This window comes from Alexandromys fortis, unplaced genomic scaffold (genome assembly GCF_014885135.2).
Source record: "Alexandromys fortis isolate MF-2015 unplaced genomic scaffold, M_Fortis_MF-2015_v1.1 scaffold_494, whole genome shotgun sequence".
Classification (NCBI taxonomy): Eukaryota; Metazoa; Chordata; class Mammalia; order Rodentia; family Cricetidae; genus Alexandromys; species Alexandromys fortis.
In genome coordinates this window covers 60,907-76,388 of record NW_026068360.1, presented here as the reverse complement: position 1 = coordinate 76,388, position 15,482 = coordinate 60,907, and the positions used below count along the sequence as shown (strand labels likewise).

The 15,482-nt window shown below is 38.9% G+C and overlaps 2 protein-coding genes across 4 annotated transcripts in view; one reads left to right on the top strand and one right to left on the bottom strand.

Moving 5' to 3' along the window:
* Positions 1-15,482, top strand: part of LOC126495405 (cancer/testis antigen 55-like) — an 85,425-nt gene that overhangs the window by 16,465 nt on the left and 53,478 nt on the right. For 2 of the 3 annotated variants that reach the window (XM_050133011.1, XM_050133012.1), the window contains 3 exons: positions 594-706; positions 1,467-2,534; positions 9,505-9,533. In XM_050133011.1, the coding sequence (XP_049988968.1) occupies positions 594-706; positions 1,467-1,658 (305 nt within the window). In that variant the 3' untranslated portion in view covers positions 1,659-2,534; positions 9,505-9,533. Of the gene's footprint in view, positions 1-593; positions 707-1,466; positions 2,536-9,504; positions 9,534-15,482 lie in introns of those variants that run through there. The other variant, XM_050133013.1, reaches the window with a different exon arrangement.
* Positions 5,832-15,482, bottom strand: part of LOC126495404 (synaptonemal complex protein 3-like) — a 13,660-nt gene continuing 4,009 nt past the window's right edge. Inside the window, exons 2-9 of the mRNA XM_050133010.1 lie at positions 12,542-12,690; positions 11,894-11,960; positions 11,610-11,644; positions 9,521-9,635; positions 8,680-8,779; positions 8,181-8,279; positions 6,095-6,199; positions 5,832-5,972 (exon numbers count right to left, since the gene is read on the bottom strand). Coding sequence (XP_049988967.1) covers positions 5,889-5,972; positions 6,095-6,199; positions 8,181-8,279; positions 8,680-8,779; positions 9,521-9,635; positions 11,610-11,644; positions 11,894-11,960; positions 12,542-12,677 — 741 coding nt within the window. The 5' untranslated portion in view covers positions 12,678-12,690 and the 3' untranslated portion in view covers positions 5,832-5,888. The remainder of the gene's footprint in view (positions 5,973-6,094; positions 6,200-8,180; positions 8,280-8,679; positions 8,780-9,520; positions 9,636-11,609; positions 11,645-11,893; positions 11,961-12,541; positions 12,691-15,482) is intronic.

Genomic DNA, 15,482 nt, shown 5'->3' with positions numbered 1-15,482 from the left:
GCAGCTATAGCCTCCATGAGGTTACTGAACACAGAACATCTGCAAGAACAGCAAGTACAGCAGGGTGGTGGTGGCGGCGCACGTCGTGAGTCCCAACACTTGGTAGGCAGAGGTAGGAAGATTTCTGTGAGTTCGAGGTCAGCCTGGTCAACAGAATGAGTTCCAGGACAGCCAGGGTTACACAGAGAAACCCTTTCTTTAAAAAAAAAAAAGAAAGAAAATAGCAAGTACCTTTAACCACAGAACTATCTCTTAGCCCTTATCCTTTACAAAAAAAATTGTGTCTATTTTATTTATGTGTACGTGTGTATCTGTGTACACCATGTGTTGTGTGGGCGCCTGCAGAGAGACCAGAAGAATGCATAGACAAGCCACAGGTGGCTGTGGGTACTGGAAGCTGAACCTGAGTCCCTTGCAACATTAGTAAAATATCTGGACCATTCTCCAGCCCTGGGGTTTTAAATGTTAAAAATGTACTTTACATGTAATAGAAACTGTGTCGGGGATTACAGCATAGTGCATGGTGAAACATCAGATTCCCTTGAATAAAGGCACCCTCCCTCTAACTTGATTTTCTCCCGTGACTGTTACAGATTTTGAACCTTATAAGGGTGACCTGGTAGAAATTGAGTTTTCGGAACAGGGAGACCCACAGAGCAGAAAGGCCATCTCGGTGAAGCCTCTGAAACACTATCATATAAACGAGGTAGTTCACATACTGTACTTGCCTTTGGGGTTGCCTCTCTTTCATTTAGTGGTCACTTTTGCTGCTCAGGATTATCCTACAAGTGTTAGGAGACCTAAAATAAAAGCCTTGCCAAAATGAACTTGTTTTCTGATCCAAAGTACTGGAATTCTAAAAGGAAATGACGAGAATAATGTAGTTCTTATGATGAAGTTTGAAGTTTATGTAGCCTACCTGGGAGGCGTCACAATGTGGTAAAGACCATCAAAACCAAAAGTCAATGATCAGGTTTCTCGGAATTGTTAAGAAAAGAGAATGGTGTGTCCTTTAAACTCCTGAGCAGTATGTGGGTATGATATGGGTAGTAAAAACCGAAAACAAGTTGGCTTGCACTCATTTTGTACCAGAGGAAAAATGAAGGAATGTGCAGGTGACAAGGTAGGGGAAAAATGATAGTCTACTTAACAACACATTCCTTTCCCACTCTTTTCTTTTCGAGCAGTCAGCCTTAACGGGAAGTTAGCAGTCATTGTGGGTAAGCTTTAGAACCAAATTCCCTCAGCAGAGGCCTGGTTCTCATCCTCAGGAACTGTTTGCATGGCTGTGAGGTTGGATCTGGACAGGGCTGTGCTTACATAGCGCCTGGATGATGCTGTTGTGTAGAGTAGGGTGCAAATCTGTGCTGGGGTGAAGGGATCTGCTGGTTAGAGCCAGACTCTATGACCATGAATTACTGTTTCCCACACTCATTGGTACCGTTTTTTTTTTTTTTTCATCCCAGGTTTGCATTACCAGAGCAGACGGACGAACTGGAGTGTTAGAAGACACCATCTTTTTCACCTTGGATTCTCTGAAACTTCCTTCTGGATATGTGCCTCAACGAGATGATATTGTCAATGTGGTTGCAGTACGGAGCATTCAATCCCCCTATTTCTGGAGAGCAATCACAATGACCCCAGTACAAGTATCATAGGAATAAAGCCTTTGCATTTCTTCTCCACCATTACTTCTATGGCTGAGGGGCCTGGTTTAATGCAATAGTTTGAATTACTAAGCCAAAATATATGTTCAATATGTTTTTACTTGGAAACACCCTGATGATTTTGTTGGAAGTATGGACTCACTTAGGAAGGTGCCTGATCTATTCAGAGACATCCCCAAACTGGCTTTTGTCTGTAGCAAAGGCACAGCACTTCATATTAGGTCAAATTCTTTGTTTTCCATGGTCAGGAATGTATTGTGCTGCTAGTGGTCCTTGAACAACATTCAGGGGGAGCTCTGCAAATACAAGTGTGTAATAGCTGAGTCCCCTTATACTGTATACAATGTTTCCTTTTTCCATAGCATTTTTCATTTCCCAGTACCTATTCAGTTGTTAAATTTAATACCTATGTAGTGGAACCCATACGTCCATGTTAGAACGTGAGCTTCGTATATACAGGGTTTGTGTTTATCCACAGCTTCTCGGCTGTGCCTGATAGTTGAGGCAGATGGCATCTTGCTAGCTTTAATAACCGAGTTATCTAAGCAACAGTCCTGTTTACCTGTGGTTAATTTGCCCTTCAGTCTCCGGGAATGAAATGTTCTGTATGTTATCAGCTGTTTAGTTGCTGGGCATTTGGAAACAAAAACATTGCCGTATGGGGTGTGAATCAGCTTCCACGCTCTTCTTTGTGGGAGAGGTGAAGCTTGTGTCCAGAAAAGCACTGGAACAAATCCGAAGCACCATGAAGGACGGGGACACGGCCTTCTCAAGCTGGAGGCTGTTACTAAGATCCCATGGGTTTACCCCATGAGATTCCTCCATTTTTCTTAACAGCATGTACCCAGATGACTGTACTTTTGTGAGGTATGTATCAATGTGTGGTGTCACTGGGAGGTAATGGTGAGCTCTAACTCTGTCCTAAGAGTCAACTTTCTCCCCATGCCACTGGCCCTGAGTAAGTTTGATGATGAGTTTTCCCTTACATTTCTAGTCAGCACTGTTGTGGGATAATCTTTTGGTACACTGTAAAGATATGTGTCTGCCTAAGGCACCTTCTGATTGGTTTAATAGAAAGCTAAATGGTAAATAGCTAGGCAGGAGAGGATAGGCAGGACTTCCTAGCAGAGGGAGAAAATCAGGAGGAATTTGATGCTCAGATTTCTCTAGCAGACATGGGGAAAGCTAGATGTGCCATACTGAGGAAAGATAAAAAAAAAGTCACGTGGCAGAATATAGATTTAAAAATATGGGTTAATTAAGTTATAAGAGGTAGATGGAGCCAGGCAGTGGTGGCGCATGCCTTTACTCCGGCACTCGGCAGGCAGAGGCAGACAAAACTCCTGAGTTCGGGGTCAGCTGTGTCCACAGACTGAGTTTCAGAACAGGCTCCAAAGCTACGAGAAACCCTGAAACTCTGTCTCAACACACACACACACACACACACACACACACACACACACACGACAACCAAAGAGCTAAGTGAAAACAAGCCTAAGCTAAAGGCCAACCTTTCATAATTAATAAGTCTCTGTGTCATTATTTGTGAGCTGGTGGTCCCAGCATTAAATTACTACTACAGCACTTCTCACAGTCATTGTACAATTAAAGACACAGGAGTGAACTGCTTTAATCTTAAGTAAATTCTCAGTAACTGTGATACTTATCACACAGTGATCTAGGTATTGGGTTAATATCAAAAGCATGCATGACCAGGTTATAATGGAACCTGGCTCATGCCATTGTCTCTCTTGTTCCTGACTCCAGGAGCCATAACATAGGAAAGGAAGGCATGGGGAAGCTTGGAAAGCTCCAGGTCCCTGTGATTATCATCACAGGAGGGGTGGTAGGGACATAGCATTTAAGAAAACACAGAGAGGAAAAGAGGAAGGTGGGCTTACTGAAAAAAGCATTTTCAAAGTCATGGGCTACCTACCATATGCCATGGTCAGTTGATAAACTAGGGGAGTAGCAAGCATGCACTTTATACATGCAGGGAAGAGACATGGTGAAGAAAGATAACATGCCTTATGAGGAAAACCGTATTCATGGGAATTAGATACCCAGACAACACTCTGAAGTACTTATTTCCCTTCTGTAACTATGGGTAAAATTTGAGAAATAAAGACCTCCTTAGAAATCCTGTGAGTATTTAAGATTCCTATTTCATGATGGAAATATAGCAATGGAAAATAGGGTCAGACACACATGACTGTGAGTCATAAGATTACAGTAACTGAAAAAAAAAAACATCCATTTGACTGCCGTAAGGATTGTGGGGGGGAAAAAAAACCAACCCTTCTAGCAAACAGCATTAAGCACCTAAACAGCCAACAAAGGGTCCACCCTTTCAGAGAATCTTTACTTTCCCTCTGTAATAAAAAGTACTTGGACGCGTAAATGGGGTTCTTGAGCCACACGCTCATTTGTTTGAGCAACATATTTTATGCCTTGTACTTCTAATAAATCCAGACTTTAATTATTACTACCATATGTCTTGCTGAAATCTTCATTAGAGATGGAAAGAACCTGGCCTTTATGTCATGGTTGACCTGAGAGATTCCCTCCAGTAACAAGAGGGAGGCAAGGTATTGGTGGGATCCCAGCACCACAGAAAAAAGAAATTAAACTGCCCTCTTAATCTAATTACGCACTAATGGTCAAAGACTAATTTCTTCCAATATAAATTATACTAGTTTGAAAAAGGATGGTTTATATATATGTCTGTCTTTTTTAAGTTGGAGAACGGTCACTTTAAGGGATTATATAGGAAAAAATAAACATGAAAGAGAACTTTTGCTTTTCCTCTAATGCGTTTTTGTCTAAACATGTTTAGTTATATCTAAAGTTTCAAATTTATGACATCACATTTTTCTATGTTTCTCTTTAAAAATGCACTTGGTTTTTCAAGACAGGGTTTCCCTGTGTAGCTCTGGTTGTCCTGGAACTTGCTCTGTAGACTAGGCTGGACTCAAAGTCAGAGATCTACCTGACTTGGTCTCTTGAGAGCTGGGGGTAAATGTGTGTGCCACCAAGCACAGCACACAATACACCTTTAAAAAGGCAAGTTATTGAACTATTTGTTTGATAATGAGTCTTAAAACGAATCTTCCAAACATTTGCTAACATTAGTATTCAGTGACACTCCAGGAACTCTATCTCTGAAGAAAAGTGTAACGTCCTTCAACAACGAAAAGTAATGATACATTTTTTTTTTTTTTAGACAGAGTTTTACTCTGTAGTCCTGGATAGCCTGGAAATGGCTTACGTAGATCAAGTTGGCTCAAACTCCCAGAAATCAGCATGCCTTTGCCTCCTGAGAGAGTGCTGAGGGTAAAAGTGTGCACCACTAGGCCCTGCCCTCATGATATACTCCTATGCATTACTAAGGACATGTGTTACTTAACTGCAGACCAATCCCAATGACATTTGATACCCTGTGGAAATGAAATTCTTGAATGTCTTAAAATTAGTATGTAGGTAGGGCATGCTGTGGTACATGCCTTTAATTCTAGCACCTGGGAATCACAGATAATCAAATCTATGAATTTAAGGCCAACCTGGTTTATATACCAAGTTGCAGGCCAGGCAAGGTTCCATGACAAGACCTTATCTCAACAAACAAAACCAAACCTAGTATAAATTGTCAGCTTGATTGATGTATTAACTGTTTAATTCCAAGATACTAATGCAAGCCCTTTAACACATTTTCTTAGAATGGGCTATGCAATTCAGTTAAGAATGGATGGATTGGAGCGTTTTTTTTTTTCTCTTAAATAACAATGTAAACTAGGCATAGTGGTGTCCACCTGTTGTCTCAGGTACTTTGGAGGCTGAGATGCAGGGACTACCTGAGATTATAACACCAAGTTTATTTTTTAGTTCAGTGTTAGACACCATCATGATCAATAATGGTAAGATCCTGTCAGAAAAAAAGACATGAAATAAAGCCAAGGTACCTTTGTATACCTGACGTTTGTACCTTTGGGACTGATATACTAAATACTAAAGTCAATATCCAAACAATCATTTTTATTGAAAAAAGTTAACAATGTCACAAAGAAAAATCCACTCTATTATAACAAAAGAGTGAAAACCTTGACATACAAGAATAGTTGATACTGACACAACTGGATTTTATTCAAAATAAGGTAAGACAAGGTGAACAAGCTAATGACTAAAGATCTTGCCATATCAACCAGAATTTATCTTAAACTATGACTATTCGCTGGCACCTGAACTGTGTCCCTTAGGATGCATCGTGGACTGAAAAGCCTCTTGAAGGCTCACTATCTCTTGGTGATTCTGTTAAGGAAAAGAGATAGTAAACAGGTTTATTTCTTACTTTCGGTGTCATTCCTACAGTAGGAAATAAAATATTTCAGTGCTTTTATTAATTCCTATTTCTGATTTGAAATACAACTTACAGATTCTTTCATAATTTTTTTTCGCAGCCTGTTCATTTCTTCTTTAAGTTCATTCTGTGTATCCATAAGCAGACAGTCGTTCTTCTTCTCCACATCCTCCAAATTCTAAACACAAAAGGCTAGTTTAGTCCCATGGCATCTTTCATCCCAAGTTCTAAGTTTTAAAATAAAATTTCAAGAGAATTTTCAATATTTTAGTAATATACATTACTTTGAGAAAAAAAAACCTAATACACGAAGACCCAAATTACTACTGTTAAGTCACAAAATAACTCAGACATCAACCAAATAGAGTTATAGAAGATACAATGGCACATTGTGCTCAAGCAGTTTTAGTGAATGTTAAGGTCAGGCTGAGGCTGGAGAGGGCAAGAGTTGGGCACAGTATCACAAACTTTGCAGGCGCCACTGGGAGAGCCTGAAGGCTAACATGTGGAATATAGACACTTTCTCTTCCAGAAAAAAGAAAATGGAAAATAGAGAAATAGGAATTCTGAAGAGTCTTCTAGGCAACCATCATAATTGTGAACATTTCTAATGATTTTCTCAAACATCAGGCTACAATCTACTTAAAGACAAAAAGTCAATGTAGCATGATGTGACAATAAATTTACCAAAGGGAAAAATAATCTATAGTATGAGATCATTTTTCAAGTCATTAATAGCAAAATATATATTATTGTTTTGTAAGAGAGTATCTCACTTTAGTGACCAGCTACCCTCCAACTGTCCATTCATCTGTCTTTAGCACTAATACTGCACGAATGTGCTGATCATTTAAAAATGATGGTTTAAATCTTTCCTAATCATTTGCCAATCATTGCCTAATCATCACCAACCACGTGACAAATACAATGTTAAGTGCTATGGAGAAAACAAGAGAGAATAATACATAATTGCTCATTTTTCCAGAAAAGATAAACATTCTAACCAAAAACATAGCGGCCGTGCGGTGGTGGTGCACTCCTTTAATCCCAGCACTCAGAAAGCAGAGGTAGGCAGATCTCCGTGAGTTCGAGGTCAGCCTGGTCTACAGAGTGAGTTCCAGGACAGCTAAGACAGTTATAAAGAAAAACCCTGTCTGGAAAAGCCCTATGTATGTATGTATGTATGTATGTATGTATGTATGTATGCATATAATTTATTATATATATGTGACAAGAACTATGAAGAATGAATTGAAAGACAGAGCAAACAGTTTTCATAGTAGAAGCAAAGGATGATGAGAATATTAAATAGTATAAGCTAGGATCTCAGCAATAGGACTTAAATAAATAATGAAGCACTATGGAAAGGAAAATCGTCAAAAGTCTAGTAGTGAAAACATGGGCTATGAAGAAATTTGAAAATAGTTTCAGGGGATATTAGAGCAAACTTGCAAGAACTGCATTTGGAAACACGTAAAATAATTTTCTTTAAAATACTTTAAAACTATTTATTGTTTATACATCAACTTACTAGCATATAGTTAATTCTCAAGGAACAAATTTTAATCTTTGACTATTAAATTCTAGGATAATGGATAAGTTATTTTAGCCATTGGAATAATTTTAAAAATTGACAGGCTAGAAAAATTTCCCTACTAAATTTCGAAACAAGGGTTAATTTAACTTGGGTCCTTCCTGGGGCTGGAGAGATGATTCAGTAGGTAACAGCACTAGCTGCTCTCGCAGAGAGCCTGGAGTTAATGACCAGCACCCACAAGGCTGCTCTCAACTTTCTGTAACTCCAGTTACAGGATATCCTTTGCACTAAATCTTTTCAAAAAGGTATTTTGAGCCTTTCCTATTTAATATATATGAGGATTACAAAGATCATAGAAATGATATGTAGACTTTCTCTTTCCAGTTCAATAAAGAAAATAAATATACTTGAAGTATGACTATTAATACATGTGAAGCATATATCTATGGAAAACTCATAATTTACCATCTTCTATCTGAAATAACCACCCTAAAACCATTAGAATTCTACAGATCTACCACATCAATTAAAAACAGTTCGTTCAAAATGGAAATTACCTTATTCTGGTAAGGAAAATGTACATTATATCTTTAGGAACATATTGTTATCGTGTCTAACATACCTTTATGAACTGCTCGTGTATTTGTTTAATTGTTTTCAGTCTCTTGCTCTGAACGAGTCTACACTGTTGAAAAGCCTTTTCTTCCTGTTGAAAATCATTCTACAAATACAAAAGGAAAAACTGTATTAACAGTTTAGTAATGGTTGGTTGTTCTGGGCCTCATACATGCACGGCAAACACTGTCCTTTTGAGCTACAGCCTAATCTCTAAAACTTTAAATTAAAAAAAGTCTATTTTAAACTCAGAAAAATATTTTAAAATGACTAACTTTATTATTTCTCTTTAATAACCATTATGCCTGTTTAAATTATTTTCTAAACACTAACATGTTATGAACCTTCTTCATTAGCTTCCTAAAATTATAGGCCAGATAAGGTAGAAAATCATTTTCAAGACACCATTTATTCTTGAAATTTCAGTCTCTAAACAAGCCCAGCTTTGTTTTCTGCAACACAAGAATAGCTTCTCTATGCATATTAATTAGAATTGTGATACCAACCATTAGTTTTACATATTTTTCCTGCATTTTCTGAAAATCCAAATCCCATTGCTGAAACAGATTTGTAAATGCCTGAGCATACTCTCCGTTAAGCTTTTCCCTGTAAACATAATAATGAATGGCGTTACTTCTTATACTAGTAGGAAAGTAACATTCAAGCCAAAATTGAGTTGATACACTATTATAGCGGAAAAAGAAAGTAATAGCAGTTTAAATATTCTGATGGAAAACTCAGAAGTAAAATTAGATTTACATTGATTCCAGAAGTGCTTCTTCCTAACATAAAAGTCTCCCCTCTCATGGGGACTTTTGAAAACTGGAAATTTTATCATACGTATATCTATTTTCAAAATAATATTTTCTCCAAAAAGTTTATTTTTCATTTTTTTCTACTTAATATAGAGTCTTAAAAATACTAAATGATTTTCAAACAAAACATTTCACTAAGTTCCCCACTCCCCATTTTGGCACAGCCACAATCTAGTATAAACCAAGAGGTCATATTCAAATTGACCTCTCTCTACACCATCAGCTATGGTTAAATAATAGTTATTAGGGTCTATGCATCTAAACTTAATTCAACTAATTTCAGGAGTGAATAATAAAATACCAATTGTTATTTAAAGGAGAAAAACCTAATCTTCATTGGCTTCTGTGAAGCAACGCTATAAAGATAGGATGTCATGGAGGCACCTGCCTCAAGAAAAGTGAAATATTTTCACTAGAGACTCAAACAGAAAATGACATTTTTCTTAAGTGCTTTACATAAATATATATTAAAAATTGGTACAAACAGGTTTTTTTGTTTGTTTTCTTTTGTTTTAGGAAAGAAAAACCTTACACAGCATCTTCACGTGAGTTCCAAACTTGTTTCATATTCTGGTCAATTCCTTCCAAAGACTTAGTATTTGTTTCCAGTCTTTGTCTCTTGGCAGTAAGAACACGGTTAATGTCAACTGTATTTTAAAAAAATGTTCATTAGAATTCAATGCTTAAGAAATTACTTTGTTCTCACACATTCAAGTAATTATAAATTCTAATAATGCTCACTCATCAATAACAAACATTTAAACATTTAACATTTAAAACTATAGTGTCAATATGATACAGCTTTCATATTTTGAACACCTAGGATTTTAGATTTTCTGACTAGGTCTGTTCAATCAACAATTTCTATGAAAACATTCCAAATCCAAAACTCTAAAATCTGAAGCATTTCTGGTCCCAATCATTTTTAATAACCATATGGTAATTAGGATTTTCCTAACTGAAGATGTTTTTAGAGGTGACAAAAATGAACTAATAAACAAAGCAAAGGGGAAGTATAGAATTTATGAAAAATAATTAAATAAACGCTAACTACTTCTAAAATTTACAAAACACTCTATACTGGAAGCGTGCATTTGCCTGAATTCTTGTTAGAGAGCATGGAATAAAATTGCTTATTAAAAATATACCCTAAAAAGGTTAATTTGTCAACATTATTTGTAAGAGAGAGTGAATGAGAGGCTGGGGATGTAGTTGAGTTTAAGCACTTGCCTAGCATATCTTGTTTTGTATGCTTTGGTTACTATTTATATTTTTTATATTTCATTAAGCCTTTATAGGGCATTTTTACCACTATGTACAGCAAGCAGTTCATAAAAAATTTAAATTTCAAATATGCTGTGGTTGCACCACTACTAACTCCAGCACTGGAGAGGCAAAGGCACACAGATCTCTGTGAATTTGTGGCTAGCCTGGCCTACATACCAATTCCCAGGCCATTTAGAGCTACATTGTGAGACTGTATCTCAATAAGAAAAGAAAATTCTTGTCAGTTACTTTTAATAACCATAAGAAATTTCTATTCTATAAATAATTTAGAATTTTAGTAGCTAAAATTTTTTCATACAACACATATATGGAAGAGATAATTTCAGCAGCTAACACACATATTAAACAACAAATTATAAAACATGTATCTTGACACCACTAAATAGAGAACATCTTTCAAAAAAGCTGATTATATGAGTAATCCTTAAAGAAGCCTAATTTTAACTGTTTTGTAAGTTATGAATGGGGGCATTTTGCTTTCATCTGGTTAGGTCTGTGTACCATGAGCCTTGTTTCCACTGAATCCAAAAGGCAGCACTGGATTCCCTTGGACTGGAGTTACACATAGATGGTTGTGAGCCACCATAAAGGTGCTGGGAATCAAATTGGATTCCTTTGGAAGATGCTAGTGCTCTTAACCATTGAGCCATTTCTCCATCCCCTATTAACTCTTAAAATAATACTATCCTTGGTTGGTTTGTCTGTCCCTGTAATCCCAGCACCTGTGAGGTTGTCAGGTGATCTACAATGTTAATGCCAGTCTGAGTTCCCTATGAGACGATCTCAAAACAAACGAGTAAACAAGCAAAAGTGAACATTCTCCCCAAGAAAGCCCACGTAATTGATCCTTAACAAACTTCGTAAAACAAGGTTTTAGGGTTCAGAGTTTAAACCTCTATTGGCTATCTAATTTTCTTCTTAGATTATAATTTATTAGAATGAAAATAGTAACAAGGAGTTATATTAGAAGCTTCAGTTTAATACTGCCTAGAAAGGAATGCAGTATAAATCCTTAGAAATAAAATGATTTTTTAAAAAGAAACTGATATACAGAGTAAAAGAAACTGATATATAGAAATAGTAGATTGTTTCCTATTTTCTTCTTCTAAAAAATCCATTGAAGTCACATATGTCTAAAAGCATTATTTTTACTTTTCTCATCATGAAAAACTATAAGGAAGAATATGATGCTAAATCACAAATATTTTATGAAAATCTTATAAATGAGAACAAAGCATTGAAGAGTAGGCATGTAATATACTGGTTAACACATTATATGCAAATTATTATGTAGTTTTAAATAATTTTCTTAAAAAAGTATCTTTAAAACATACCTGCAACTCTTCCAAGAAGAGCCTCTACCTTTTCCCTAAGAAGAAATCACATTTTAAAAATGGCACTGTAGTTCAGTAAAAGAGCATTTTCCAAGCATTCACAAACTCCCCTATTAAATATCAAATACAATGACAAACACTGTTTCGTTAAGGATTCATAAGCTATAACAGTTTGGAAAAAATAGCAAATGTCAAGTGTCTTATATATACTACCTGTTACATAAACAAAGCAAGTATTTCTTGAGATACATTATTCAACAGTCAAACAATTTTTAATATATTACCCCATATGTTCAAACAGTTCTATGGGACTTCTCCTTCCAGGTGAATCACTTGATGAACTCTGTTCCACTGACAAGAAAAAAAAAATTGAAATTAAGAACACTTTTAACAAACAGTAATAAAACTTTGTTTGCAATTTTTCAGACATTGACAACTTAAGCTTTTGTGTTAGATATAGAAATACAAATTTTTCTTTGAAGGTTAGATGAAATTAAATCATGATTCATGACCATGTGTAGGAACAAATTTTGAAGTGTTTCTAGGATAAGATTACATAGCAAGTTATTTATGGATCAACATGTTAGGACTTCAAAGGCAAGATACACTACATGGATTTCTAAAATTTAGGTATAGGGATATGGAGAGTAAAGTACACAGAATAAACTAACAAACTGTAAGTGTATTAGGTTCAAAACAAAAGAGCTGGAGCAAAGTATCAACACATTCGATGCCTTTAAATTTTTTATGTTATTATTAGTAGTAGACACACGTCAGTGTGGGGATCAGAGAACAGCTTTCTGCAGTAGATTTCTTTCCTTCCTTCTACTATGAGGGTTCGGGGAATCAAACTCAGGTCCTCCTGCTTGCATGGTAAACACTTTTACTCCCAGAGCCAGTTTTGGCAGCCCCCAACATTTGACATCTTATACCTTGAGTATCACTCGGAAGTGAAACACAGAAATCCAGTTCATCGTCTGAGTCATAAACTACTATGTGCTCTTTCATCGCATGTGAGCTTTCAGGCCCTTGGGGCTTTTCCGGATTGCTTTTTGCATGGGGAAACATAACTGTATATTTTCTGTTTGAAAACACAAGAAGAAAAACAAATCTCTCAAAACAACTGAATCCAAAGGCATTATTTAAATAAACTGAGTAAGCTATCAAATGAAATCAAGATGTTCTTATGTGAATAAAGTGTTAACACTTTTTTTACTTTACTGCATCCAAAGGGAAAAAAATGGTAGTTGTCAATGTAAAAATGATAAACACAATAGTGGAAAAAGTGAAGGATGCTCGGGTTGTTTCTTTTTCTTTCTTTCTTTCTTTTTTTTTTTATTTTATGTGCATTGTTGTGGTCTTGTTTCTAATGGATTTGAGGCTGACCCCAGAAGTATAGAGATAGCGCCTAGAACATTCCTGGCCTTTCAGATCCTACCGAGGACCCTATTCCTTCCTCACCATGCAGTTCCCCAGCTCTACCAGGGTCCCTGGAACCTCTGCTTCCCTGGGCCTTTTGCCATTCCTTATCCCCCTAACTCTTAATCCCTTTAGCTCCCCCCACCTCTGAACTCACCCTTTGCCTCTAGAGCTCTTTCCTCACATTGAGTTCCTCCTCGACTCTAGCTCCTACATGCTTTCAGTCCCTCTCCAATACTACGAAGGACTAATACTTCATACTCAGTCTAGCTTGTCATTGCCTTTCATGTTCTCCTTGTCCCAAGCCCCTCCCCCAGAGACTCCATCCCTGCTAACCTTTTCCCAGCTCTCCTAACCTACAAGCTCCTCCTAACCCTCTAAATCTTTCTTTCTTCTACCCTCTCCCCATTTCTGCCTCACCTCATACACTCCCCAGTTCTTCCTCATCCCTAACTCCTCCCCAGTAACCTCTCCTTGGCTCTTCTTCACTCCCGGTTCTTTTCTTCTGTCTGCTTCCCCCCTTCCTCCTCACCCTATTGCAGTCCTTCCCCCAGTCCCTCCCAAGCTTCTCCTTGTCCTTACTCCCTATTCAGGTCCTCCTCCTTGGCAACCACTATCTAGAACCTTCTAATCCCCAAGATCTCCCCAGATCCTGACCCCTAGCCCCTACCTAGCTTCAACTCCCCAAGTCCCTCCTCATCCCTTTTCCTTCTGGTTCCCCATATGTCCTCAGCATCTTCTCACCTAGTCCTTCCCAAGATCATCCTCACATCAGAGCTCACCCTTGTTCCTAGCTTCCCCCCAGCTCCTCCTTACCCATAACTTCTCCCCAGCTCCTCCTAACCTCCCAGTTCCTCCTAACCACCAATAGCTGTCCCCTTGTTTCTAGTCCCTCTCCAGTTATTCCTCATCCCATCTAGCATCTCCTACCCCTTAACCCTATTTACTCCTACTTATTCCAGCTCCTCCCCAACATCTAGTTCCTCCTTGTTTTTTCCATTTGCCCAGCTACTCACTCCAGCCCCTGTCAAGTTCATCCTCACCCCTAACTCCTTCCTAGCTTCAACTCACATCCAGCTCCTCCTTACCCTTGGCCCCTCCCCAGTTTGGACAGCCATCCTCTCCTTTCTGCTCCCCAAATCTTCCTCACTATGTATTTCTTCCTAGCTTCTCGGGCCTCCCCAGCTTCTCCTCATCCCCAATTTCCTCCTTGCTCCTAATCATTTCCCTGATTCCCCCTCACCCTTAGCCCCAACTGCCAACTGGCCTCCAGCCCCTCCCTATATCTTCATTCTCACTCTAGCTTGTCTTTATTCCTAGACCCCATGCCCCTCTGCCCCACCACCCTCTGCTTGGAGTTGCCACCTTCATAATGAAAGCAGAGACCTCCCAAACCTCTAAGCTTCCCTTCCTTCCACTTAGGCTTTAGTCAGCTTGAGGCAAGGAACCCCTGTTTTACTATCAGAGGCCTCAATGAGGTTCCCTGCCTCGGCCACCTCCATTTTACTATTCAGTGGCCTCATTCGGTCACCTCCATCTTACTATCAGAGGCCCCGCCAAGGTGGTGGTCACCTCCATTTTACTATCAGAGGCCCCAGCAAGCTTCTGGTCACCCCCATTTGACTATCAGAGGCCCCGACAAGCTTCCAGTCACCTCCATTTTATTATCAGAGGTTCCAGCAAGCTTCAGGTCACCCCCATTTTACTATCAGAGGACCCGGCAAGCTTCCGGTCACACCCATTTTACTATCAGAGGCACCAGCAAGGTTCCGGTCACCCCATCTTACTATCAGAGGCCCCAGCAAGCTTCCCGTCACCTCCATTTTACTCAGAGGCCTCGGAAAGATTCTTGCTTCCTCCATTTTACTATCAGAGACCCCAGCAAGATTCTGGTCATCCCCATTTGACTATCAGAGGCCCCGACAAGCTTCCGGTCACCCCCATCTTACTATCAGAGGCCCCGGCAAGCTTCCAGTCACCCCCATTTTACTATCAGAGGCCACGGCAAGCTTCCGGTCACCTCCATTTTATTATCAGAGGCCCCGACAAGCTTCCGTTCACCCCCATTTTAGTATCAGAGGCCCCGGCAAGGTTCCTGTCACCCCCATCTTACAATCAGAGGCCCCGGCAAGCTTCCGGTCACCTCCATTTTACTCAGAGGTCCCAGAAAGATTCCGGTCACCCCCATCTTACTATCAGAGGCCCCGGAAAGATTCCGGTCACCTCCATTTTACAATCAGAGGCCCTGGCAGGCTTCCGGTCACCCTCATCTTACTATCAGAGGCCTCGGAAAGATTCTGGTCACCCCCATCTTACTATCAGAGGCCCCGGCAAGCTTCCGGTCACCTCCATTTTACTATCAGAGGCCCCAGCAAGCTCCAGATCACCTCCATTTTACTATCAGAGGCCCCGGCAAGCTTCCGGTCACCTCCATTTTACTATCAGAGGCCCCGG